This window comes from Rana temporaria, chromosome 4 (assembly GCF_905171775.1).
Source record: "Rana temporaria chromosome 4, aRanTem1.1, whole genome shotgun sequence".
NCBI classification, from domain to species: domain Eukaryota; kingdom Metazoa; phylum Chordata; class Amphibia; order Anura; family Ranidae; genus Rana; species Rana temporaria.
The window spans coordinates 7877675-7905648 of NC_053492.1; the positions used below are offsets into that span (position 1 = coordinate 7877675).

General features: G+C 45.4%; 1 protein-coding gene across 1 annotated transcript in view; it reads left to right on the plus strand.

The window, feature by feature from the left end:
- The window catches only part of LOC120935481 (zinc finger protein 208-like), a gene marked incomplete at its 3' end in the record, with an annotated part of 61129 nt that overhangs the window by 74 nt on the left and 33081 nt on the right, over positions 1-27974 (plus strand). The window contains exons 1-4 of the mRNA XM_040347532.1: positions 1-324; positions 1437-2225; positions 6116-7898; positions 26631-27942. The exon at positions 1-324 is cut by the window's left edge and continues 74 nt beyond it. Coding sequence (XP_040203466.1) covers positions 1-324; positions 1437-2225; positions 6116-7898; positions 26631-27942 — 4208 coding nt within the window. The remainder of the gene's footprint in view (positions 325-1436; positions 2226-6115; positions 7899-26630; positions 27943-27974) is intronic.

Genomic DNA, 27974 nt, shown 5'->3' on the forward strand with positions numbered 1-27974 from the left:
GATAAAAATCATCCTCAAGTCTCTTAGGGCATCGTCCTCTGCGCTCGATCCCTGCATTGCACAGCTGATGAAGGACACCTGTGAGACCCTGGCCCCTTTTATAGCGGACATTGTAAGCACATCTTTTTCATCTGGAGTGGTGCCAAGTATTCCAAAGCAGGCGGTGATTATACCACTGCTGAAGAATTCTAACTTGCCGCGCTCCGTGCTCAGTAACAATCGACCAATTTCCACCTTACCGTTCCTTGCTAAGATCATGGAAAGAGCAGCGCTATGGCAGTATCAGCCTCACTTGGAATCTAACAACATCTTTGATGACCTCCAGTCAGGATTCCGACCTGGCAGAGGCCCTGAAACGGCCTTGGTTAACCTCCTGAGGCCCGCGCTATAGCCGAATGACGGCTACAGCGCTGCAGACCTGAAAATCCAAGTGGACGTTAATTGACGTCCGCCCCTTTGCTTGTTCCCCGTGCGCGCTCCCGAGCGCGCAGCGGAGAACTTCTGTGCTGGCCGTGTCCCTTGGACACAGCCAATCACAGATCGCCGTGAACGGCCAATCGGAGTGGCCGTTCGTTAGGCGATCTGTGCGGCCAATGAGAGATGATCTCATATGTTTACATATGAGATAATTTCTCATTGCCGGCTCTCACAGACAGCGGTGCTGTCAGGGAGAGAGGAGACCGATCTGTGTCTCTTGTACATAGGGACACAGATCGGTCACCTCCCCCAGTCACCCCCCTCCCCCCACAGTTAGAACACTAAGCAGTATACACATTTAACCCCTTCCTCACCCCCTAGTGTTAACCCCTTCAATTCCAGTCACATTTATACAGTAATTAGTGCATATTTATAGCACTGATCGCAGTATAAATGTGAATGCTGCGAAAAATGTGTCAAAAGTGTCCGATGTGTCCGCCATAATGTCGCCGTCCCAATAAAAATCGCAGATCGCCGCCATTACTAGTAAAAAAAAATAATAAAAAATAATAATTCTGTCCCCTATTTTGTAGGCGCTATAATTTTTCGCAAACCAGTCGCTTATTGCGATTTTTTATTTCTTTTACCAAAAATATGTAGAAGAATACGTATCGGCCTAGACTGAAAAAAATGTTTTTTTTTAAAAAAAAATTGGGATATTTATTATAGCAACAAGTAAAAAATATTGTATTTTTTTTTTTCAAAATTGTCGTTCTTTTTTGTTTATAGCGCAAAAAATAAAAACCGCAGAGGTGATCAAATACCACCAAAAGAAAGCTCTATTTGTGGGGAAAAAAGGACGTCAATTTTGTTTGGGGGCCATGTCGCACGACCGCGCAATTGTCAGTTAAAGCGACGCAGTGCCGGAAGCTGAAATTTCACCTGGGCAGGAGGGGGGTATATGTGCCCAGTAAGCAAGTGGTTAAAGTCCTGGATGATCTCCTCTGGTCTTTGGATAGGAATGACACCCCGGCCTTAGTACTTCTGGATCTGTCGGCAGCCTTCGACACCATTGATCATACCAGACTGTTGGAAAGACTAGGGACTGTGGCTGGCACTGATGGTACTGCTTTGGCATGGATGGCCTCTTTTCTGCAGGAGAGAGTTCAGCGGGTAAGATTGGGACCGTATTACTCTGCTGATAGTTCTCTCTCCTGTGGGGTCCCTCAGGGTTCGGCATTATCGCCCATCCTGTTTAATATCTACATGAGACCATTGTTGTACATCATACGTCGCCATAACCTTCTCTTCCACGTCTATGCAGACGATACCCAGATATACTTCCGCCTTCCCAGGACCAACGAGAGGCAAGTGGATCTTGCCTCTTGTTTGGAGGAGATTAGAACCTGGATGGGAGCCAATTACCTCAAGCTTAATGGCTCCAAAACTGAAACTATGATCTTCAGTAACCATGATTGCCCTAGTAAGATGCCCGACTGGCCTGACTCCTTTAAACCGAGTCCGGCACCAGTCGCTAAGGTCAGGGACCTGGGGGTTATGCTTGATTCTAAGTTGGCATTGCGTAGCCAGGTGAATCAAGTGGTAAGTGTATGTCACTTCCACTTGAGACTCCTGAGATCTACGTTTCGCTTTATCGAGGACTCTGACAAAATCTCTGTGGTCAATGCAATGGTTGGTAGTCGACTTGATTACTGCAATGCCCTGTATATGGGTGTGTCTAAGAACATCTTGCACAAGCTTCAGCTGGTGCCGAATGCCGCTGCCAGGCTACTCACGGGCGTGGGCCGGTACAATCACATCACTCCATCCCTACAGACCTTGCACTGGCTGCCCGTGGCACAACGGGCTCAGTTCAAGATGGGGTGTCTTGTGCATAAGGCCATCCATGGTTTTGGACCGGGCTATCTCAGAGAAAAATTCATCAGACATGTGCCTACCAGATCGCTGCGGTCTGAGAATTTGGCTTTGTTGAACATCCCCAAATTTGCTAAAAACAAATGCGGTGGGAGGACCCTGGAAGTTCAAGGAGCTCAGTTCTGGAACTCCTTGTCCCTTCACATAAGACTGGAGAATGATCTCCTAAAGTTTAGGAGATTGTTAAAAACATGGCTCTATATCCAGGCTTTCGGGGTGACTTAAATATTAAACATTCTAATAGCTCTAAATTTTATATATTTAACTTTGTATGTTTTATATTTTCTTGTTCGCTGATTGTTATTGTTTTATTGTCACTTGTTTGGTCGATGTAGTTTTTGCCCCTTTTCTGTGTTGTTTTTATCCCGCCAGCGCATCGAGGCACGTGTGTAAGACTGCGCTGTGTTTTATAAGCATTTTAATAAATAACATTAGAATCGATCTACAAAGCTTCATAAACAGGCACTCAGAGGAGAGCGATCTCCCCTGAGAATGCCTGAGAACGGAATAGCGGTATTTTACCGCACTTTCATAAAAGGACACCTATGAGACGTTTCTCTGGGCTGCAGTTCCTCTGATTTCCACAAGATGGTGATCTCACTTCTACCATAGAGAGAAGTCTCTATGGAAGACAGGAAGTGATGTCAGGGACAGACAGGAAGTTCCGGGTGAGAGGTGAGTCGGGAGGAAGTAGAGAGGAGACATTGTTGGACTCGGCAGCAGAGGAGGTAATAAGATCTTATCTTCTATTTACACCCAGTAACCCCGTCATGTCCGTCCTCTTCCTCCATAGTCACTGTGACGTCTTTCATCTCCAGCAGATGATGATACACACATATATAGTGTGGAGACCTAGATTAACCCCTTCAGGATCGGAACATTCCCCCACTTACAAGGCCGGAACATTCTCTTCATTTCAGTTTATACTAACAGATTATACGATAATACGGGTTGGGTTTTTTTTTTAGAGGTGGACTTATGATACGTGTGTTTGATTTTATAATCTTTATGGAGGAGGAAATTACTATTCCTGATGTCTGTGAAGGTTCAACACAAGGGATGTGTCTGGATGATGACTTTATCTTTGTATCAGGTGATGTCACTGTCTATTTCCCTATGTAGGAGTATTTAGAAGGACACAAGGATCTCTACAAGGACGTCATGATGGACAATCAGCCGCCCCTCACATCACCGGGTAAGAGGAGACTTTATTGTAAAGAAGAGAGCAGTACGGAGGCTCCACCTAGATCCCCCATCATCTGATAAACACATAGAAACAATGTATTCAGTCAGTGTGTGTGTTTCCTACAGATGGATCCAGTAATGGGAACCCACCAGAGAGATGTCCCCGTCCTCTGTATTCCCGGGATTTCACACAGGAAGGTCACACCATCCCCCACCATCATCAGGTAGATGAGGAACAATCCCTGATAGTATCATTAGGATCTGTACATTATCTGCATTGTTACCATTGATATCATTTTTATTCTATATTCAGAGTGGAAACCTGAGAGATCCTAAAGTTGAGGTTAAAGAAGAGATAAAAGAGGAGGATGATGAGGATGGGGTGATGGAGGAAGAACACACCATCCCCCACCATCATCAGGTAGATGAGGAACAATTATTGGTGGTTATGATTTATACACAAACATGTTTATTATAATGAATGTTTTATTATATATTCAGAGTGGAAACCTCGGGGAGGATAATATTGATATTAAAGAAGAGTATAAAGAGGAGGATGAGGAGTATGGAGTGATGGAGGAGTTTTCAGAAGGACACAAGGATATGATGGAGCCACCTAATACCAGGAACCCCCCAGAGAGATGTCCCCGTCCTCTGTATTCCCGGGATTCCACACAGGAAGGTCACACCATCCCCCACTGTTACAAGGTCGGTGGGGCGGAGCATCTAGAACATGGACTGGTGGAGATGATGTGTGGATTTTGTATGTAAATGTATATCTTACAGATGATATTCTCTTGGTTTAGAGTGGAGATCCAATCGATATAGAATTTGAGGTGAAATCAGAAGAAGAAGAAGAAGAAGAGACGTATGTGAGGGATGATCAGCAGTCTATGGAGGAGGATGGAATAACGGGGACATTTATAGAGGAGGACACTTCTACAGAGATCAGCACAGGTGGGTCATTAACACTAAATCCATTCCTCCACCCATACTGCTCACTGATTGGTCCAGAGTAGGGCGGGGACTGGGTGATATCAGCCTGTAATCCCCTGGTCACTTTCCTGAGCTGTGTTCCCCGTCCTGTATTCCTGTATTTCTCTCGGATAATCTTCCTTCTCTGTGCTGCAGACACAATTTATGTCTCTAGACTGGATTTATGGAGATTCTGGGGTTCAGCTGGCAGCAAAATGTTGATTTTCACCATACGGTTTGCATGACCTAGACACCTGGTGTATGTACCTTGTGTCTTCTGCCCCATGCCCGGGTCTAGTGAGATCTCTGACAAAACAATTCTCCCGGGTTACTTGCTCTGTTATTTGCTGGCTGTGCCGGGTGGAGGGATATGTCTGTATAGTCTCAGACCCAAGTCACTGAGTGCAGTCTCAGGAGATGGGAGGCAGCGGTGTGGGATCTCTGCAACTTCTCTCCAGTAAACATTTCATCCACCACTGATTACTGAATACCAATATCATGAGTCCTGACCCCTGCACTATATACTCTATGTTGTACATTACATACTCCTGACCCCTGCACTATATACTCTATGTTGTACATTACATACTCCTGACCCCTCCACTATATACTCTATGTTGTACATTACATACTCCTGACCCCTGCACTATATACTCTGTGTTGTACATTACATACTCCTGACCCCTGCACTATATACTCTGTGTTGTACATGACATACTCCTGACCCCTGCACTATATACTCTGTTGTACATTACATACTCCTGACCCTCGTCCTATAATCCCCTCATCACTGTCACTCCTATAAAAGACAGTTCTCGTTGTTTCCTCACTCTCTGACTAAGGTCCATGAATAAAGAAATGATCTGGTAGGAGATCAGAGGACCCATTTACTAGTTACCTTGAGGGGGGAATTGTAAGATCCTCAGAGACAAAGCTGCCTGATGTGGGCGGAGTCCTGTGTTAGGGGAACCAATCAGCTCATGTCTAGTAATAATCTTTGTATTTCTATTTTAGTAGATGGACGGGAGATGAGGAAAACCTCAGAGGATTGTCTCACTTTGTCTCCAGACTGTAAAGTAGAAGATGAGGACATCACACAGTATAGTCCAGGAGAAAACCCGACTACCTCAAATGTCCATCCGGCACCACACAGTGTAGATGGATCATCGTATTCCTCTTATCCTGAGGAACCTCAGACTGTGCGGGACGGTGCCGGACCATCGTATTCCTCTTATCCTGAGGAACCTCAGACTGTGCGGGACGGTGCCGGACCATCGTATTCCTCTTATCCTGAGGAACCTCAGACTGTGCGGGACGGTGCCGGACCATCGTATTCCTCTTATCCTGAGGAACCTCAGACTGTGCGGGACGGTGCCGGACCATCGTATTCCTCTTATCCTGAGGAACCTCAGACTGTGCGGGACTGTGCCGGACCATCGTATTCCTCTTATCCTGAGGAACCTCAGACTGTGTGGGACGGTGCCGGACCATCGTATTCCTCTTATCCTGAGGAACCTCAGACTGTGCGGGGCGGTGCCGGACCATCGTATTCCTCTTATCCTGAGGAACCTCAGATTGTGCGGGATGGTGCCGGACCATCGTATTCCTCTTGTCCTGAGGAACCTCAGACTGTGAGGGACGGTGCTGTCTTTCTAATACACAAGAGGTTTCCCTGTCCTGAGTGCGGAAAATGTTTTTCACAGAAGGTCAATCTTTCCACACATCAGAGATCTCACACGGGGGAGAAGCCTTTTTCCTGTTCTGAGTGTGGAAAATGTTTTTCAGAGAAGTCCACTCTTTCCAAACATCAGAGATCTCACACGGGGGAGAAGCCTTTTTCCTGTTCTGAGTGCGGAAAATGTTTTTCAGATAAGTCCCGTCTTTCCACACATCAGAGATCACACACGGGGGAGATGCCTTTTTCCTGTTCTGAGTGTGGGAAATGTTTTTCAGTAAAGTCCACTCTTTCCAAACATCAGAGATCTCACACGGGGGAGAAGCCTTTTTCCTGTCCTGAGTGTGGGAAATGTTTTTCAGAGAAGTCCCATCTTTACACACATCAGAGATCTCACACGGGGGAGAAGCCTTTTTCCTGTCCTGAGTGCGGGAAATGTTTTTCACAGAAGTCCTATCTTTCCACACATCAGAGATCTCACACGGGGGAGAAGCCTTTTTCCTGTCCTGAGTGTGGGAAATGTTTTTCACAGAAGTCCTATCTTTCCACACATCAGAGAATACACACGGGGGAGTGGCCTTTTTCCTGTTCTGAGTGCGGAAAATGTTTTTCACATAAGTCCCATCTTTCCACACATCAGAGATTTCACACGGGGGAGAAGCCTTTTTCCTGTCCTGAGTGTGGAAAATGTTTTTCAGTGAAGTCCCATCTTTTCACACATCAAAGATCACACACGGGGGAGAAGCCTTTTTCCTGTCCTGAGTGTGGAAAATGTTTTTCAGTGAAGTCCCGTCTTTCCACACATCAAAGATCACACACGGGGGAGAAGCCTTTTTCCTGTTCTGAGTGTGGAAAATGTTTTTCAGAGATGTCCCATCTTTCCACACATCAGAGAATACACACGGGGAAGAAGCCTTTTTCCTGTCCTGAGTGCGGGAAATGTTTTTCACAGAAGGCCAAACTTTCCATACATCAGAGAATACACACGGGGGAGAAGCCTTTTTCCTGTTCTGAGTGCGGAAAATGTTTTTCAGATAAGTCCTATCTTTCCACACATCAGAGATTTCACACGGGGGAGAAGCCTTTTTCCTGTTCTGAGTGTGGGAAATGTTTTTCAGATAAGTCCCGTCTTTCCACACATCAGAGAATACACACGGGGGAGAAGCCTTTTTCCTGTCCTGAGTGTGGAAAATGTTTTTCAGAGATGTCCCATCTTTCCACACATCAGAGAATACACACGGGGGAGAAGCCTTTTTCCTGTCCTGATTGCGGGAAATGTTTTTCACAGAAGGCCAGTCTTTGCAGACATCAGAGATCTCACACGGGGAAGTGGCCTTTTTCCTGTTCTGAGTGCGGAAAATGTTTTTCAGATAAATCCTGTCTTTCCACACATCAGAGATCACACACGGGGGAGAAGCCTTTTTCCTGTTCTGAGTGCGGAAAATGTTTTTCACAGAAGTCCGATCTTTCCACACATCAGAGAATACACACGGGGGAGAAGCCTTTTTCCTGTTCTGAGTGTGGGAAATGTTTTTCAGTGAAGTCCCATCTTTCCACACATAAGAGATCTCACACGGGGGAGAAGCCTTTTTCCTGTTCTGAGTGTGGAAAATGTTTTTCAGAGAAGTCCAGTCTTTCCACACATCAGAGAATACACACGGGGGAGAAGCCTTTTTCCTGTCCTGAGTGCGGGAAATGTTTTTCGCAGAAGGCCAATTATTCCAGACATCAGAGATCTCACACGGGGGCAGTGGCGGCCCGTCCATAGGGGACGCCCGGGCGCCACTCCCCCTCCTGTAGGCACAAAAAGAAAAATGTTTTTTTTAAATTGCCCCTTTAAGAAAAAAATTAATGTCCTTTAACAAAGTCAACTTAGGCGCCGGAACACCAGTGCCCTAGGAAGCACCACGTCAATGCAATCACGAGATTGCAGACCTGGCGCTTCATTTGCAGGCTTTTTACCCGCCTTGCGGCGCATTGCAAAGCGCCGATTAGCTTCCCGTGCGTCCCTGGATCCACTATGGGCGCTGGGAGCATTGCTATAGCCGTTACTTCCGGGTTTCATCTTACAGACGTAAAGAGAAAGTGACGTCATGTCGGCAGCTCCGTTCTTTGCACGGCCCGAGCGGAGCTGCGAAGAAGGTAAGAGAAGAGCTGGCCACCACCATGCCTCGTGTACTATGCACTATGCAGATATCTGGATCCAAATCATCCGAGAACACTGTGTGGAGCGAGGAAATCCCCAGCTACTGTATAACACCAGTGGGGGGAGGAACCAAGATCTTTCTGCCGGGTTCCCGGGGACACAGTTTGCAGTGCACTGAGGTGCTGTGTTATGGGAAGAGAATAGAGATGGATGACCAAGGCTGCCCGAGGTGTAAGAACACCAAATATCGCAACCCCTCCCTGAAACTGATGGTGGATGTGTGCGGACATACTCTGTAAGTGCAGACAGGATACTTTTACTGAGAGCACTGTCATCCATGCTGTGTACACAGGGGCCCCTGTCATCCATGCTGTGTACACAGGGGCCCCTGTCATCCATGCTGTGCTGTGTACACAAGGGCCCCTGACATCCATGCTATGCTGTGTACACAGGGGCCCCTGACATCCATGCTGTGCTGTGTTCTCCGGGGGTCCCTGACATCCATGCTGTGCTGTGTACACAGGGGCCCCTGTCATCCATGTTGTGTTGTGTGCACAGGGGCCCCTGTCATCCATGCTGTGCTGTGTTCCCCCTGGGGTCCCTGACATCCATGCTGTGTTGTGTACACAGGGGCCCCTGGCATTGTGCACTGTGTACACAGGGGCCCCTGGCATTGTGCACTGTGTACAAAGGGGGGACCCCTGGCATTCTGCACTGTGTACACGGGGGGACTCCTGACATTCTGCACTGTGTACACAGGGGGCCCTGGCATTGTGCACTGTGTACACGGGTGGCCCTGGCATTTAAAAAATGTTTTTTTTAAAGGTGAACTTATTCTTTACTTACTTACTGCAAATCGCTGGCTAGCTTTTTTCGTTTGTTTGTGCCCCCCCCCCCCAAAAAATGTTGAGCACCAGCCGCCACTGCACGGGGGAGAAGCCGTATTCCTGTCCTGAGTGAGGGAATTGTTCCTCACTGAAGTCCTGTCTTCCTGTACATCAGGGGTCCCACACAACCCTCGAGGTGTATTAGTGAGTGCGGGAAATGTCTTGTATATGAATGTTGCTGGACATGTGGGGAAGAAGCACACCCTGATATACACCTCAGATATACTCCATGGCTGATCTTCATCATGTAAGAAACACTTCATAAGGAGATCAGAGATCACCAAAGACATGGATGAAGTGTTGTACCGTGTTGGCCATTGATAGCAGGAGAAAAATAAAAATGGAGTCATTCCCTCTCATTGGCTGAGTACATTTTGTGGTGGAAACTCTTGCAAGAGGTCTGTTTTCTCAAGTCGTCTTCCAGGACGAAACGCGTTAACCCCACCACTTAAAAGGCGGTCCTCTAGGCTTTTTAAAATAAAAATGGAGTCATTCCCTCTCATTGGCTGAGGACATTTTGTGGTGGAAGATTTCACAGACATTTAGGGATCTATTATAAAACAAATTGTAGAATGAATGTGACACGCGTTCCTCCAATCATGACAAATATTAGATCATCGGCTCCATCTAGTGGCAAAAATCTGCCCCTGTGGTTTTAATACCGACCATTGACGTAAAACAGAAAATACCACATTTGGCCATTAGATGGCGCTAAGTAGCATAGAAATTATCTCCATGTAGTGGCCAAATGCAATCATTTCCGTAGTTAATGAATGGAAACCATTCGACCAGCACAGCAAATATCCTAATAACATTCATCTTTCCCCCATTCACACAGAAGGAATGTACATGGACTTTCCCCGGGGGAATTGCTATGCACATATTTTATGAATAGACCCCTAAATGTCAGGAGACGTTTATATAAAGATGGGAAGTATGGAGCAGATAAATGAATAGGCCTCCTAGCAATGTTATTACCAGGCTGCAGCTAGGGGAGCTCTAATGTGTGAGCACAGCAGAGTGATCCCATCTAGCTCACATTAACCCTTTCACCGTCAGATGTTTTTGCATTATTTTGGGCCTGAAGATTAGATAAAACCCCCAAATATATATTATCTGATAGCAGAGGCCCTGGAGAATAAAATGGTGGTGATTGTTAAGGTGTTCCTCGTACACAGATTTCCCCTTAATATCCGGGTTTATTTTCTCCTTTTCCCCCATTTTCTATGGTGTGATCTTTTCTACAAGACTTTGTTATAATAATGTAACATGTTGTGTATTGTATTGTATTGTATGACTTTGCCTCCACATTCCAGACAAGTCATTTTCCTGACCAATCGCATTTCTACCTTTTTACTATTTCCTGATTCTATGACTGTATTCTGTTTAAAAGTAAAATTATAATAAAAAAATGTATTGAAGAGAAAAAAGTTGTGTGTGTCGGTGGTGTAAGGCTTGCTAGAGTTCCCCCATAATATCAATGCATTGTAAGGCTTTCTAGAGTTACCCCATAATATCAATGCATTGTAAGGCTTGCTAGAGTTCCCCCATAATATCAATGCATTGTAAGGCTTGCTAGAGTTCCCCCATAATATCAATGCATTGTAAGGCTTGCTAGAGTTCCCCCATAATATCAATGCTTGTAGAGATGTATCCTTTAAACCAGAACCGTTGGGATTAATTACACAGAAGCTAGAAACAGCCTTGCAATATGTTATTGTGTAAGTGAAATAGAACAAGTACATCTTGCATAACAAGATAGGGCATGCGGTAGAACAAGTCTTAGCTGGTTACACGCTCAGGAATGTTGTATAATTGTGACGTACTGTATTACTTGTATAAACTAATTACTTTACTACGATTGGCTGAACCAAGGGCGTTTCTTTTCTTGTATGTTTTGAATAAGTGCAGTGCCCACAAGGAATAAAATTGTAGTTTTTGATTCACCATATCCCTGCGTGTGTCTTGACTAACCGATGCTTTAGAGAGTCTCCATACATCCAGAAGTCCTGAAGCCCAGGTCCAGTTGAACCACCAACCTCACAGGTGAAATGAGAAGAATTGCTGGTGGTGTTGTCACCTGTCACAGCCGTCACACCTGGTTTCCCGTCCAATGCACCAGATAAATGTTGCAGCAAAACGGCTCTTTGAGTTCTGGGAAACCAGGAATGGACTCCGGACACGGACTCCAGGAAAACAAACCTTTTATTTCACCAGGGAAAGGAGCGACTCACGCCAGGATGCCAAGTGGCCTCTTCTAGGCGTTTACAACATATAGATTTCCTCTTGTATAGACATTCCTTGGAACTTCGTAAAACATCTAAAAGCTTGTTAGCGAGTGACATCTGCGGCTTCTCAGTTATCTGTCTAATTTATCATCTACTAAGCTTTAGACATGTGCACTGACCAAACATTTCTTTGTTTTCCTTTCATGTGTTTCTTCGTTTTTCGGGTCATTAGTTATGATCGACATTCATTCATTTGAATAAATTTGAAAATCCGGAAATTCAAAATCCGAAATAATAAATAACAAATTATCGGTATCGGAATTTTCTTTCACATTTAGCTGTTAGTGAATGTAATGAATACGATTTTATCCGAAGTTACGAATTACCCGAAATAACGAATGCAGCATCTAAATGAATGGAACGTAATGAATTAATAATAATAACAAAACATTTCTGTTTGTTTCTGTTATAAAATTTTGTAAATGAGTAAGTTTTCTCCATCACTGATATGCAGCACTGATGGGCACTCATATGTGGCACTGATGGGCACTGAAATGCTGCACTGATGGGTATATATGAGTGGCACTGATTGGCATATAACTGGTGATCCAGGGTAACATACCTGGTGGGCATCCTTTGTAGGCATCCCTGGTGGTCCTGGGTAGGGGGCTGCACTGATAAACAATCAGCACAGACCCCCCTGTCAGGAGAGCAGCCGGTCAGCACTCCTCTACTCTCGTCTGTCAGATGCGAGTGAGGAAAAGTCGATAAAGGTCTCCTGTTTATGCTGTGATCAGTCGTGATTGGACACAGCTGATCATGTGGTAAAGAGCCTCCGTCAGAGGCTTTTTATCGAGATCGGTGTTGCAGTGTGTCAGACTGATACACCACAACAGAGATCGCCGGGCTGTGTGCACCGCAGGTCACGCGATTGCGGCTTATCCTGCTGGACATCATATGACGCCCAGTCAGGATAACTGAACCACTTTCCGGCCGTCATTTTGCTATAGGCCGGGTGGGAAGTGGTTAAAAGCCTTCGTAGGTCATCGGGTTAGAGGTAATCCTGAATAATGGGTCTAGAGTGCAGTGGTCAGGAGTATATCATATACAGGGGTCAGGAGTATATCATATACAGGGGTCAGGAGTATATCATATACAGTGGTCAGGAGTATATCATATACAGTGGTCAGGAGTATATCATATATAGGGGTCAGGGTCTTCTACCAACATCTCCTCCACCATCCCGCTGTATTTGTTGTCTCACCATGTTTCCAATGATGGAGATCCAGAGGCTGACCGGAGTCTTCTCCATGTCACCAGACCACCTCTTCCTCTACTATTGGGGTGCTGGGCCTTTCTATGATTACTCAGGACCCCCAACCTCTTCTATAGGATTTCAATCCCATTTACTAAGAAGCTGAAGAAGATGTCCATGACGTAGATGAGGGTCACATATAGTATGAGCATCATCACCCTTCACTCTGTCACCAAGACCTAGTCTGGCAATGCCCAGAATGATACCAATTAGTCTCTGACCAATCTCACGGTTTGGATGGAATTTCTCCTTATATCAGTGGTCAGTGTAGTGGTCCCTTACATTGGTGACCAATGGGAGAAGGACCCTCTTATATTGTAATCAGTGGGAAGACTGCCCCCCTCCCCCTTACAAATCATTGATGTCAGTTGTTACTGAGAGACAGAAATTGTCCATTGCTCAAGGAACCCCTAGAACCCTTTGGAGGAACCCTGGCTGAGAAAGTCTGGACTAGGCAGTAATATATTTCTCTCCCCCTTGGTGGGAGTGGAGATGACCCATCTATAAAAATATACAGTACATACACACGCACGAAAAGTTTCTCAGGGCTGCAGTTCCTCTGAGCTTCACAAGGTGGTGATCTTCTCACTTCTACCATAGAGATAGGAAGTCTCTATGGAAGACAGGAAGTGATGTCAGGGACAGACAGGAAGTTCCGGGTGAGAGGTGAGTCGGGAGGAAATAGTGAGGAGACATCTTTGGAATCGGCAGCAGAGGAGGTAATAAGATCTTATCTTCTATTTACACCCAGTAACCCCCGTCATGTCCGTCCTCTTCCTCCATAGTCACTGTGACGTCTTTTATCTCCAGCAGATGATAATACACACATATACCTCCCAACTGTCCCTGATTTGGATTTTTTTTTTAAATGTCTCCATTAAGGGGTGTGTCCTATGCCTACATACTTTTGCTAATAGAAGTCCCTCACTCCCATCTCAGAAAGTTGGGAGGTATGTACACATATATAGTGTGGAGTCGTACATTAACCACTTCAGGGTCAGAACATTCCCCCACTTACGGGGCCGGAACATTCTCTTAATGTCGGAAATGTGTTTTTTTTTTTAAATTTAATCAGCTTATAATAACAGATTATACAATAATACGGGATGGAGGTTTATTAAGAGGTGTTTTTATAATTAGGGATGCTCGGAAATTTTATCGGCCGAAACATATCGTCCCAAAATGGTGTTTTCAGCATATTGCCGAAAGAAAAAAAGTGCAGATAATTGCACATACGCGGTGGCCGTGCCTCCGGGGGTCCGCCCATTGCGGGGTGTCATCCTGATGGATCAAGGTCCCATCCTCCCCTCCCTCCTCCTCCTCTTCTTTCAGAGCGGCGATCTTCCTGTGTCAGGGAGCTGAATTGCCCGAGCCGCAGTAACAATGTCCCGCCTCCTGTGATAGACTTGACTCAGTGTGACGTGACCACTGGAGGCGGGACATTGTTTTTGTTTTTTTTTTAAGATATTTTTATTGGATTTAAGACAAACCAACAAACAGAAAGAAACACAAAAAACAACAACAATACCACCAGACAATCTGGTCATAAACAGTAGGCAATATGCTCAAACATAGAAAAATAAACAGATAGTGCAAAGATATAAAGTAGGCACAATGGTAAAAGGTTCAGGTATATTACCAGGGCATAGATCCCTGGGGCACGGCCCATCAATGGTCAATCAAGAGTAGTACAATGAGTGCTGGGAGAGGGTTAGCGGACTAGCCAACCATCTACCCCAAATATTGTGGAAGGTTTTGTTCCGTTTCCAGAGTTGAAAAATACGTTTATACAGTGGGATAGAATCATTAATACGTTTTACCCAGAGGGACCTCAGAGAGGTCTGAGTGCCCTTCCAGGACAGTAAAATAGCTTTTCTAACATAGAAGTAGAGTATGCGGAGCAGTCTCTTGGCATGTGATGATGGGTGTAATTTGCCAAAATAGGCAGTTCTTGGGGTGGATTATGTTTGGGAGGCCTAGCGCCGATGAGATGAAAGCACCCACTTCCTCCCAGAAGTCCCGGAACTACTGGGCATGACCAGAAGCAGTGTAAGAAATCGGCCTCCTGGCCACAGCCACGGAAACAGGCAGCCGAGGGCAGGAGACCTATCCTGTGTAACCTAGCCGGAGTGAGGTGGGTTAGATGAAAAATTTTGACCTGTATGATGCAGTGCCGGGAAGCAATAACTGAAGTTTTATACTTATCACTAAATTCTGACCAGTCCTCGTCTACCAGGGAGAGGTCCAGAGAGGTCCACTTTACCTGAGCTTTGTGATACCTGGGGTTAAAGTCAGTCATTAGGGCTGCATAGTAGGTGGAGATAAGTTTAGTGGGGTCCGGCTGTCTGAGCAGTTTTTCCAACGGGGGCAGGTCGGTGGGATCGTCCGGGGAGCCAAACTGGGCACGGATATTGTGCCTGAGCTGGTAATAATAAAATAGGTACGATCTTGGTAGATCAAAGTCTAAACGTAGCTGAGAAAAAGATTTAAAGCCCTGAGCGTTGTACAGGTGGCATAAATATTTAACCCCCTTGGAGTACCAGTGATTGGGATCAGGAAGGGAGTACAGTTCCTGCAGATTAGGGTGAAACCACAGGGGGTTGTTGGGAGATTTCAGCCAGGTGTGTTTGGATACTTTTGTGACAATATAGAGGAAAGGGAAGTGGCAAGTAGAGAGGTGTCGGGGCGATCAGGGACCCAGCCTCTGTAGATAATATTATGTAAGGTTTCCAGGGAAGATGCGATGGCCCCCTCCGTGGAGGTACAGGCATTGGCCGGAACTGGGCACAGCCAATCATGGATGAGCACCAGCTGGGATGCCAAGTAATATAGGAAGAAGTTAGGAAATGCCAAGCCCGCCAAGTGCACTGGTAACCGTAGTGTTTCAAGTGCTACCTTGGGGGGGGGCCAGAGGCGGGACATTGTTACTGCGGCCCAGACAATTCAAATCCAGCTCCATGACACAGGGAGATCGCCGCTCTGATCCAGGCACAGGCAGGCTGCATCTGACAGGCACTGGTAGGCTGCATCCCACAGGCACTGGTGAGGCTGCATCTTATGGGCACAGGTAGGCTGCCCTGGTGAGGCTGCATTGATCTCTTGTATCATGTCTGCTAGAGGTACACCGAATCGAAATGTTGTAATACTATTAGCAGTGTGTTTAAGTAAGAGATTGCAGACATGATACAAAGGTGGTTAGAGACTGAGGACATGATACAGGAGATGGTCAGAGACTTGCAGACATGATACAGGAGATGGTCAGAGGCTGTGCAGACATGATACAGGAGATGGTCAGAGGCTGTGCAGACATGATACAGGAGATGGTCAGAGGCTGTGCAGACATGATACAGGAGATGGTCAGAGACTGTGCAGACATGATACAGGAGATGGTCAGAAACTGTGCAGACATGATACAGGAGATGGTCAGAGACTGTGCAGACATGATACAGGAGATGGTCAGAGACTGTGCAGACATGATACAGGAGATGGTCAGAGACTGTGGAGACATGACACAGGAGATGGTCAGAGGCTGTGCAGACATGATACAGGAGATGGTCAGAGACTATGCAGACATTCACCTGTGTCCAGTCCTAGGCACACCACTCCTGTCATCTCTGGTCTTCTCCCGGCATCTTCATGCCCCTCTGAGCACTCGCTGCATACACAGTACAGAGTGCCAGGCACACACGGTGGGTGAGAAGGGAGATGTTGGCAGCACCCTCATTGGATACAGGGCTGCAGAGCCCTGTTGTGATGTAACATCTGATTGGCAGAGTATGTGGTGGGCGGGGCAGTGAGTGAAAGGGGAGCTTGGGGGAAGGCAGTTCTTGTTAGGACATTCGGCCCCGGAATTTCCTACAGCCAGTCCGGCCCGGGGAAACCAACCAGGGGACATTTTCTCCCACACATATGGTAGGCAAATTTGGTGGCCACAAGACCCCTGTAGGTGACCACCTAACTTGCCTAATTAGAGAGCCGCCTCTGTACAGTACATACACACACAGCACAAGGCCGTGTTCAGACTATGGTGTCCTTTTATGAAAGTGAGATCAGCGGCGATCCCGATTCTCACCGCTAATCTCAGGTCATACACAGTTTATGAAGCTGAGGTAATCAGCGGAGAACATGTTCTCTCCACCGATTATCTCAGCACAGTGAGAATCTGTAACTGACTGTCACAGAAACGGAAAGCAGTTTATGAAGGTGCGATCTCAGCACCTCACTGGCGATCTGTGACAGAATTCTCACTTTCTGATTCTCCATCTCAGAGGTGGAGAATCCGAGAGAGAAGCCGAAGCTGGCTGAGTATTGTGGAGGAAGAAGGAAGTCTTTTGTCTTCCATGCTTCACACACAAGCAGCTATACAGTCAGATCCCATCCTACCCCCAATACACCCCCCAAAATGAGCAGCTTAGGAATTTATAGTGTATGTATATGTGTGTGTGTTTATTTCTATGTGTATATATATATATATATATATTAGTCTACCTGCATTAAAATGCTATTAACCACTTAAGGCTGGGTTCACACTACGGTTTTCCCGTCCGTCAGCCGCATACGATTTCAGTATTGAAAATGTACGGGCCCGGACGGGAAAACGTATAGATAGACAATGCATTGCAAATCATATGCACTCAGATGCATCCGGGTGCGTGCGATTTGCTGGCAAAACGTTTTTTAAACGTACGCAAAACCGTGTTCAACCACGGTTTTGCGGTCGTTTTTAAAACAGTATGGCAAACGCACACGTTTTCCTTTAACATTAATGTCAATGGAAAACGCACATATGTGCGGTTCCATACGTTCCCGTCCGTTTCAGCCGCATACGGTTTTTCATATAAATCGTATGCGGCTGACGGATGGGAAAACCGTAGTGTGAACCCAGCCTAACGCCCGCCGCACGACTATTTACGTCCGCAAAATGGCACGGACAGGCAGATGGGCGTATATATACTCCCCTGCCTTCTAGCGGGCGGCTTACCTCGGGGAGCGATCCGGGACGACGGCGCGGTGTTTCTTTTTTAGCCGCTCCGTCGCGATCGCTCCCCGGAGCTGAAGAACGGGAAGAGCCGTATGTAAACACGGCTTCCCCGTGCTTCACTGTGGCGGCGCATCGATCGTGTCATCCCCTTTATAGGGGAGACACAATCGATGACATCAGACCTACAGCCACACCCCCCTACTGTTGTAAACACACACTAGGTGAAGCCTAACACGTTCAGCGCCCCCTGTGGTTAACTCCCAAACTGCAACTGTCATTTTCACAATAAAGAATGCAATTTAAATGAATTTTTTGCTGTGAAAATGACAATGGTCCCAAAAATGTGTAAAAATTGTCCGAAGTGTCCGCCATAATGTTGCAGTCACGAAAAAAAACGCTGATCGCCGCCATTGGTAGTAAAAAAAAAAAAATTATAAAAATGCAATAAAAATATCCCCTATTTTGTAAACGCTATAAATTTTGCGCAAGCCAATCCATAAACGCTTATTGCAATTTTTTTTACCAAAAATATGTAGAAGAATACGTATCGGCCTAAACTGAGGGAAAAAAAATGTTTTATATGTTTTTGGGGGATATTTATTATAGCAAAAAGTAAAAAATATTGCATTTTTTTCAAAATTGTCGCTCTATTTTTGTTTATAGCGAAAAAAATAAAAACCGCAGAGGTGATCAAATACCACCAAAAGAAAGCTCTATTTGTGGGGAAAAAAGGACGCCAATTTTGTTTGGGAGCCACGTCGCACGACCGCGCAATTGTCTGTTACAGCGACGCAGTGCCGAATCGCAAAACCTGGCCTGGGCATTTAGGTGCCTAAAGGTCCGGGGCTTAAGTGGTTAAAGTCATTTTTATATAATTTTTTATTTATTAGTAAAAAAAAATTGTAAACCCTAAAATATGTTTTTACCCATGGACTGTTCTATTACAGTTATACAGGTTTATATTTGTATACTTTATTAAAATGTAATGATTATAAATGTATTTTTCATTGATATGAATGGTGTATAGCTGCATTACATATGTGGGATTCCATTCATTTCCTATACACCATTCACATGTAAATAGGCACATGTATGAGCTTTAAATATTGATAAAAACAATGTTTTTTTAATAATTAGGTTAATGTATATTGTTTGGTGGGAATGTAACTTTATTATTTTATTAATATGTGGTGTATAATGTGTGCTGATTCGTGTTCAACTTTTTCTGTATTTTTCACTTCCTCATACTGTAATCCCGCTACATCACGCCAGATTACAGTGAGAGAAGCAGTTCTCAGGAGTTTCCAGACGTTTGTAGATCGCTCCTCATCTCAACATGAGAACCGATCTACAAAGCTTCATAAACAGGCACTCAGAGGAGAGCGATCTCCCCTGAGAATGCCTGAAACTGAATAGCGGTATTTTACCACACTTTCATAAAAGGACACCTATGAGACGTTTCTCTGGGCTGCAGTTCCTCTGATCTCCACAAGATGGTGATCTCATTTCTACCATAGAGAGAAGAAGTCTCTATGGAAGACAGGAAATGATGTCAGGAACAGACAGGAAGTTCCGGGTGAGAGGTGAGTCGGGAAGAAATAGTATAATAATTTATCTCCAGCAGATGATGATACACACATATATAGTGTGGAGACCTAGATTAACCCCTTCACGGTCAGAACATTCCCCCACTTACAAGGCCGGAACATTCTCTTCATTTCAGTTTATACTAACAGATTATACGATAATACAGGTTGGGGGTTTTAGTTAGAGGTGGACTTATGATACGTGTGTTTGATTTTATAATCTTTATGGAGGAGGAAATAACTATTCCTAATGTCTGTGAAGGTTCAACACAAGGGGTGTGTCTGGATGATGACTTTATCTTTGTAAATATCAGGTGATGTCACTGTCTATTTCCCTATGTAGGAGTATTTAGGACACAAGGATCTCTACAAGGACGTCATGATGGACAATCAGCCGCCCCTCACATCACCGGGTAAGAGGAGACTTTATTGTAAAGGAGAGAGCAGTACGGAGGCTCCACCTAGATCCCCCCCATCATCTGATAAACACATAGAAACAATGTATTCAGTCAGTGTGTGTGTTTCCTACAGATGGATCCAGTAATGGGAACCCACCAGAGAGATGTCACCGTCCTCTGTATTCCCGGGATTCCACACAGGAAGGTCACACCATCCCCCACCATCATCAGGTAGATGAGTGACAATCACTGATAGTATCATTAGGATCTGTACATTATCTGCATTGTTACCATTGATGTCATTTTTATTCTATATTCAGAGTGGAAACCTGAGAGATCCTAAAGTTGAGGTTAAAGAAGAGATAAAAGAGGAGGATGATGAGGATGGAGTGATGGAGGAAGAACACACCATCCCCCACCATCATCAGGTAGATGAGGAACAATTATTGGTGGTTATGATTTATACACAAACATGTTTATTATAATGAATGTTTTATTCTATATTTAGAGTGGAAACCTCGGGGATTATAATATTGTTGTAAAAGAAGAGTATAAAGAGGAGGATGAGGAGTATGGAGGGATGAAGGAGTTATCAGAAGGACACAAGGATATGATGGAGCCACCTAATACCAGGAACCCCCCAGAGAGATGTCCCCGTCCTCTGTATTCCCGGGATTCCACACAGGAAGGTCACACCATCCCCCACTGTTACAAGGTCGGTGGGGCGGAGCATCTAGAACATGGACTGGTGGAGATGATGTGTGGATTTTGTATGTAAGTTTATATCTTACAGATGATATTCTCTCTCATTCTCTTGGTTTAGAGTGGAGATCCAATCGATATAGAATTTGAGGTGAAATCAGAAGAAGAAGAGACGTATGTGAGGGATGATCAGCAGTCTATGGAGGAGGATGGAATAACGGGGACATTTATAGAGGAGGACACTCCTACAGAGATCAGCACAGGTGGGTCATTAACACTAAATCCATTCCTCCACCCATACTGCTCACTGATTGGTCCAGAGTAGGGCGGGGACTGGGTGATATCAGCCTGTCATCCCCTGGTCACTTTCCTGAGCTGTGTTCCCCGTCCTGTATTCCTGTATTTCTCTCGGATAATCTTCCTTCTCTGTGCTGCAGACACAATGTATGTCTCTAGACTGGATTTATGGAGATTCTGGGGTTCAGCTGGCAGCAAAATGTTGATTTTCACCATAGGGTTTGCTTGACCTATACACCTGGGGTATGTACCTTGTGTCTTCTGCCCCATACCCGGGTCTAGTGAGAACTCTGACAGAACAATTCTCCCGGGTTACTTGCTCTGTTATTTGCTGGCTGTGCCGGGTGGAGGGATATGTCTGTATAGTCTCAGACCCAAGTCACTGAGTGCAGTCTCAGGAGATGGGAGGCAGCGGTGTGGGATCTCTGCAACTTGTCTCCAGTAATCATTTCATCCGCCACTGATTACTAATCACCAATATTATGAGTCCTGACCCCTGCACTATATACTCTATGTTGTACATTACATACTCCTGACCCCTGCACTATATACTCTATGTTGTACATTACATACTCCTGACCCCTGCACTATATACTCTATGTTGTACATTACATACTCCTGACCCCTGCACTATATACTCTATGTTGTACATTACATACTCTTTATTATCTCTGAACAAGAATGGTTGGAGAGCCGGTTTAGGGCCAGGACACATTTGAGTAGATGCAATGACAATTGGCAGACTCCGAGACTTCTATAGGTAGACTGCTATACAGTGGAAGGCCTCCAGCCGGACACCACTTCTGTATAGGTAGGACCGCTGTCTCCTATGGTAACAAATCTTGTTACAGTCACTAACGCTAGTTCTACATAACTCTTGGTAACACAGAATAGTTCTCTTCTTCTCACACAGTCTCTCACTGCAGATCTTCTCTCCCTGAGCTCCCGGTCTCTCACTAGTAGGGATGAGATTTATGTTCGGGTCGAACATGAGTTCCACTCTAACATTGGCTGTTCGCCCGTTCATCGAAAAACAAACATTATGGGGCGTTCGCGCCAAATTCAAGCGCCGCGTCACGCGCCATAATGCACTGCGAGATCGCAGTTCATTGCTGTGTGATGATTGGCCAAAGCATGCACTATGACCCGCATACTTTAGCCAATCCCAGCGCCGTCAGCAAAGAGAGCCATAATTGGCCAATCATGGCTCAGGGGGACTAAGTCCACGCCCCACACTATATAAGGCTGCATGCACGTCGGCCCTGTGTAGTGTGTTGTTGGCGTGGACAGAGACAGAGTGTCATTTAGATTGAGCAGGCAGGGGATTCAGTTAGCTGCAGTGCATTAAATTATATCTATATATATAAAACTCAACGTGTGTATGTATGTATGTTCCAGCATCACGTCCAAACGGCTAAAGATATTAACATGAAACTTGGCACACATGTTACTTATATGTCAGCAACAAACATAGGATAGGTGGTTTAACCCTTACCCACCCCCATTTGCCATGGTCGGGGTTTTTCTTTAAAGTCCCATTCAACTCTATGGGAAATACATGTTACTTCAGAACTTCCAAACGGCTGTAGATATTTCCATAACACTTGGTCACATGTTACTTATATGTCCACTTACACTATAGGATAGTTAATTTATCCCTTAACTACCCCCATTTGTGAGGGTCAGGGTTTTTGTTTAAAGTCCCATGCAAATCAATGGGAAATGTATGTTCCCACATAACTTCTGTACGCCTGGAGATATTTTCAATAATACCTGCTACACATATTACTTATATGCCAAATAAAAATATATGACCGTTACATTAACCCTTACCTACACCCTTATATAAAAGATGGGTATATTTATATTACTATGATTTTCCTCCCCAAAGGGTTAAGATAGGAAGACCGGGCAACGCCGGGTATTCAGCTAATATATATATATATACAGTCTGCTCAGAGTAGTTTGCCTGCCAATGCAGCTGCCACAGCGGCCTATTCCATTGGCTCCATGTCATCACTCAATCCTTCCCTATCCCCACCATCATGCACAGAGGAGTCCCCCGAACTGTTCGACCACAGTGTCGGGTACATGCTGCTGGAGGATGCGCAGCGTTTTGAAGGCTCTGATGATGGGACCCAGGTTGAGGAAGGGAGTAACGTGAGCCTAGAGAGAGGGAGTGCCCAAGAAGGACAATAAACTGGCAGTCATGTTCCCCCAGCTGCAGCATACTGCCAAGTTTGCTCCAGTGAGCAGGAGGGAAGGGATGATGAGGTCACTGACTCTACTTGGGTGCCTGATAGAAGAGAGGAGGAGGAGGAACATCTCCAGTGAGGCAGAATGCCCTCCAGGGGGCAGCTTAAGGGCAGCCACCCTATTGCATCACACTGCAGAGCTAAGCATGTGCAGGGCGCTTCTGACTCTCCGCGTATTTTGAAAAGTTCTTTGGTGTGGGCCTTTTTTGACACATGTACAACAGATCGCACCGTTGCTGTTTGCAACATTATGTCTGAAGCGTATCAAGCGTGCCCAAAACAGCAACCGCTTGGGCAACACATGCTTGACCAGACATATGTCGACCTCCCATGCAGTCTGTTGGCAAGCGTACCTAAAAGACCCACATGAAAGAAGAAGGCGGACCTCTCCTTGCTCCTCATCAGCTGGGATCTCCAACCCCACTATACCCTCAGTCCTCTCAGAAACCTGCACTGAGAGGAATGAAGGTGTAGAATTAGGTGTCCCAACATCCGATTGTAGCAGGCAAATTTTTCTACCCCTGTTGCTAAATCGTAGAAAGAAATTTGGTCCCAGGCATCCACATTCTCAGCGTCTGAATGCTAGCTTGGCTAAATTGCTAGCACTGCAACTGCTGCCTTTTCAGCTGGTAGACTCTGCCTCCATTTGTGGAATGTGCGGTACCTCAGTGGCAGGTTCCCAAACTCCATTTCTTTTCACAGAACACTATTCCGGCTCTCTACCAGCATGTGGAAGGCAATGTCTTGGCCTTGTTGGACAGAGTGAAAAATATGGAGTAATGCCTGGATCAACTGATTATAAATACCTTAGAAAGAGGTAGTATATATAAATCTACATATAGTTCAGTGCATCTATCCAAGTCTCACTCACATAGAATACTATGTCAATGCAGTTCTGATGGCCTAGAAAAATCTAGCAAAAAAGTGAGAAAATAAAGTTCTCTCAAAGTAGACCAAAACAGACCACTATGGATGGTACAATGAACTTTAATCATAGAAAAACACACAGCAATAGTTCATCAAAAAGGGGTGACAGATAGATGGATTGGTTTACACAATTAAAAAATAAGACAATGTTGTCCAATTCGTTTAAAAACAGGGGAATCACAGCTGAGCCAGAGCTTGCACAATATGCAATTGAGCTACTGGCCTGTCCTGCATCCAACGCACATTCAGTGCTGCTGGAGGCTTTGTAACTGATCACAGAGTGCGCCTGTCCACAGACTCTGTTGATCGGCTCACCTTCATAAAAATGGATCAGTCTTGGATCACCAGCTACCAAGCACCTGATGCTGATGTAACCAATTGATTTTTCTATGGATGTGGGATCCCTTGAAGACTGCCTATGCTAAGTGACTATCCTATTATGCTGAGTGACTATCCTATTCCTCCTCAATGTTCATGTTGATAGCTTCTAAGAATATTTGTGTTTCAGGGCACTACCACCACTGCCTAAGGCCCAATTTTTCTGCCCCTGTTTACACGCCCCTGTTAATTACATTTTTTGATCTAATATTTCACAGCAGGGCCCGTTCCTGCACCCACCAAGAGTAACGGTGAGTCCTTACTGTGTTCTGGCACCACCAACAGCTAACGCCCAATTTTCTGCAGAGTATATAGGGCAGGCCGTATAGTATATACAGGCGGTCCCCTACTTTCAAACATCCGATTTACAAACGACTCCTACTTACAAACGGAGGGAGACAATAGGAAGTGAGAGGAAATCTGCCCCCTAGGAAGGGAAATTCTCTCCTGTAAGAGTTGATATGGGAAAAAGGTGTCTCCTCTCCACTGATGCTTTATCACCAATCCTTGTTTCCCTAATAACCCCAAATTTTCCAAATCCAATTGTCATTGGGACAGAAAGTGAGGTGAAATCTTCTGAACATGGGGCACAGACAGCAAAACGAATGTTACAGGGGCGATAACCCTTCCCTATGTTTTCCAAAAAGCTTAAAAAATTTTTTTTTTGGCTGGAGCTACACTTACAAAATGTACCAGTTCCAAATTACAAACAGATTCAACTTAAGAACAAACCTCCAGTCCCTGTCTTGTTTGTAACCCGGGGACCGCCTGTGTACTGCTGTTCAGAGTATATAGAGCCTGCGGGCACTTTTGATTTTTCACGTTCGGGCCCCAAAAACTTTAACAGTGTTCAAATGTTCGCACAAACTTTCGGTCTATTCGCTTGTTCTGCCGCAAACCGAACCGGGAGGTGTTAGGCTCCTCCCTACTCACTGGACTTCCAGATTCAGTGGCCACTGAATCTGCTGAGCTCTTCTACAGCTAACCCGCTGTATATTCCTCGAGCGTCTCCCCCGCTATCCTGCTGGGCCCCTGGCTTGGCACCTGCTGAAGCTTTCCCACTTCTTCAATGTCCCAGGCTGGTGAGAAGATTGCTCTGGTACTGGCTCCAGCTTACTAACTGTAGTCTCCGGTAACAAGGTGGATGGTCCCTTAGTGGCGACATCTTCCCCTCCACCCCCAACCACAACTGGTTCCCCGTTCGGCTGAATCTTTACTCTCAGTTGGACTCCAATCCTGCAGTCCCAATCCTGCGCTAATTCTCTTGCTCCTGGATAGGCCTCAGCCTTCCGGCCTAAGAACCCGGGCGACATAACACACGTCCACCCAGACAGCCGTCCAGGTGGCACAGAACCTTGATCACCTGACTCCCCCCAAATTAATAGTCTCTCCCAGCAGGCCAAGGGACCAAAGAAACCCCTGCAAATTGGCTGAGGCACCCCATCCATTCATAATCCAACCTTGCTACACCCTTGTCTAGTGCCACCTAGTGACAGAAGAGAAAAGGTGCAAATCCAAAGTTAGAGAGGAATCAGTAGATCTCCTATCAATAAGCAAGGATAACTACCACCTGGTGATCTCAATTTATTAGCCACCCTTCCTAAACACCAGGGTGCTACATGTTCATTACATACTCCTGACCCCTGCACTATATACACTATGTTGTACATTACATACTCCTGACCCCTGCACGATATACTCTATGTTGTACATTACATACTCCTGACCCTCATCCTATAATCCCCTCATCACTGTCACTCCTATAAAAGACAGTTCTCGTTGTTTCCTCACTCTCTGACTAAGGTCCATGAATAAAGAAATGATCTGGTAGGAGATCAGAGGACCCATTTACTAGTTACCTTGAGGGGGGAATTGTAAGATCCTCAGAGACAAAGCTGCCTGATGTGGGCGGAGTCCTGGTTTAGGGGAACCAATGAGCTGATGTCTAGTAATAATCTTTGTATTTCTATTTTAGTAGATGGACGGGAGATGAGGAAAACCTCAGAGGATTGTCTCACTTTGTCTCCAGACTGTAAAGTAGAAGATGAGGACATCACACAGTATAGTCCAGGAGAAAACCCGACTACCTCAAATGTCCATCCGGCACCACACAGTCTAGATGGACCATCGTATTCCTCTTATTCTGAGGAACCTCAGACTGTGCGGGACGGTGCCGGACCATTGTATTCCTCTTATGCTGAGGAACCTCAGACTGTGCGGGACGGTGCCGGACCATCGTATTCCTCTTATCCTGAGGAACCTCAGACTGTGCGGGACGGTGTTGTCTTTCCAACACATAAGAGATTTCCATGTCCAGAGTGCGGAAAATGTTTTTTACAGAAGTCCGTTCTTTCCAAACATCAGAGATCTCACACAGGGGAGAAGCCTTTTTCCTGTCCTGAGTGTGGGAAATGTTTTTCAAGGAAGTGCTATATTTCCACACATCAGAGATCACACACGGGGGAGTGGCCTTTTTCCTGTGCTGAGTGCGGAAAATGTTTTTCACAGAAGTCCAATCTTTCCATACATCAAAGATCTCACACAGGGGAGAAGCCTTTTTCCTGTTCTGAGTGTGGGAAATGTTTTTCAGAGAAGTCCAGTCTTAAGAGACATCAGAAATCTCACACAGGGGAGAAGCCTTTTTCCTGTTCTGAGTGTGGGAAATGTTTTTCAAGGAAGTCCAATCTTTCCGCACATCAGAGATCTCACACGGGGGAGAAGCCTTTTTCCTGTTCTGAGTGTGGGAAATGTTTTTCAGATAAGTTCTGTCTTTCCAAACATCAGAGATCTCACACGGGGGAGAAGCCTTTTTCCTGTTCTGAGTGCGGAAAATGTTTTTCAGTGAAGTCCAATCTTTCCTCACATCAGAGATCTCACACGGGGGAGATGTCTTTTTCCTGTTCTGAGTGCGGGAAATGTTTTAGAGATAAGTTCATTCTTTACAGACATCACAGATCACACACGGGAGAGAAGCCATTTTCCTGTCCTGAGTGCGGAAAATGTTTTTCAGTGAAGTCCGATCTTTCCAGACATCAGAGATCTCACACGGGGGAGATGTCTTTTTCCTGTTCTGAGTGCGGGAAATGTTTTTCAGATAAGTTCTGTCTTTCCAAACATCAGAGATCTCACACGGGGGAGAAGCCTTTTTCCTGTTCTGAGTGCGGGAAATGTTTTTCACAGAAGTCCAGTCTTTCCGCACATCAGAGATCTCACACGGGGGAGAAGCCTTTTTCCTGTTCTGAGTGTGGGAAATGTTTTTCACGGAAGTACAATCTTTCCATACATCAGAGATCTCACACGGGTGAGAAGCCTTTTTCCTGTTCTGAGTGCGGGAAATGTTTTTCAGAGAAGTCCAGTTTTTTCGCACATCAGAGATCTCACATGGTGGTGAAGCCTTTTTCCTGTTCTGAGTGCGGGAAATGTTTTGAATATAAGTCCAGTCTTTCCATACATCAGAGATCTCACACGGGGGAGAAGCCTTTTTCCTGTTCTGAGTGCGGGAAATGTTTTTCACAGAAGTCCAATTTTTCCAAACATCAGAGAATTCACACGGGGGAGAAGCCGTATTCCTGTCCTGAGTGCGGGAAATGTTTTTCACAGAGTTCCCATCTTTACAAACATCAGAGATCTCACACGGGGGAGAAGCCGTATTCCTGTCCTGAGTGAGGGAAATGTTCCTCACTGAAG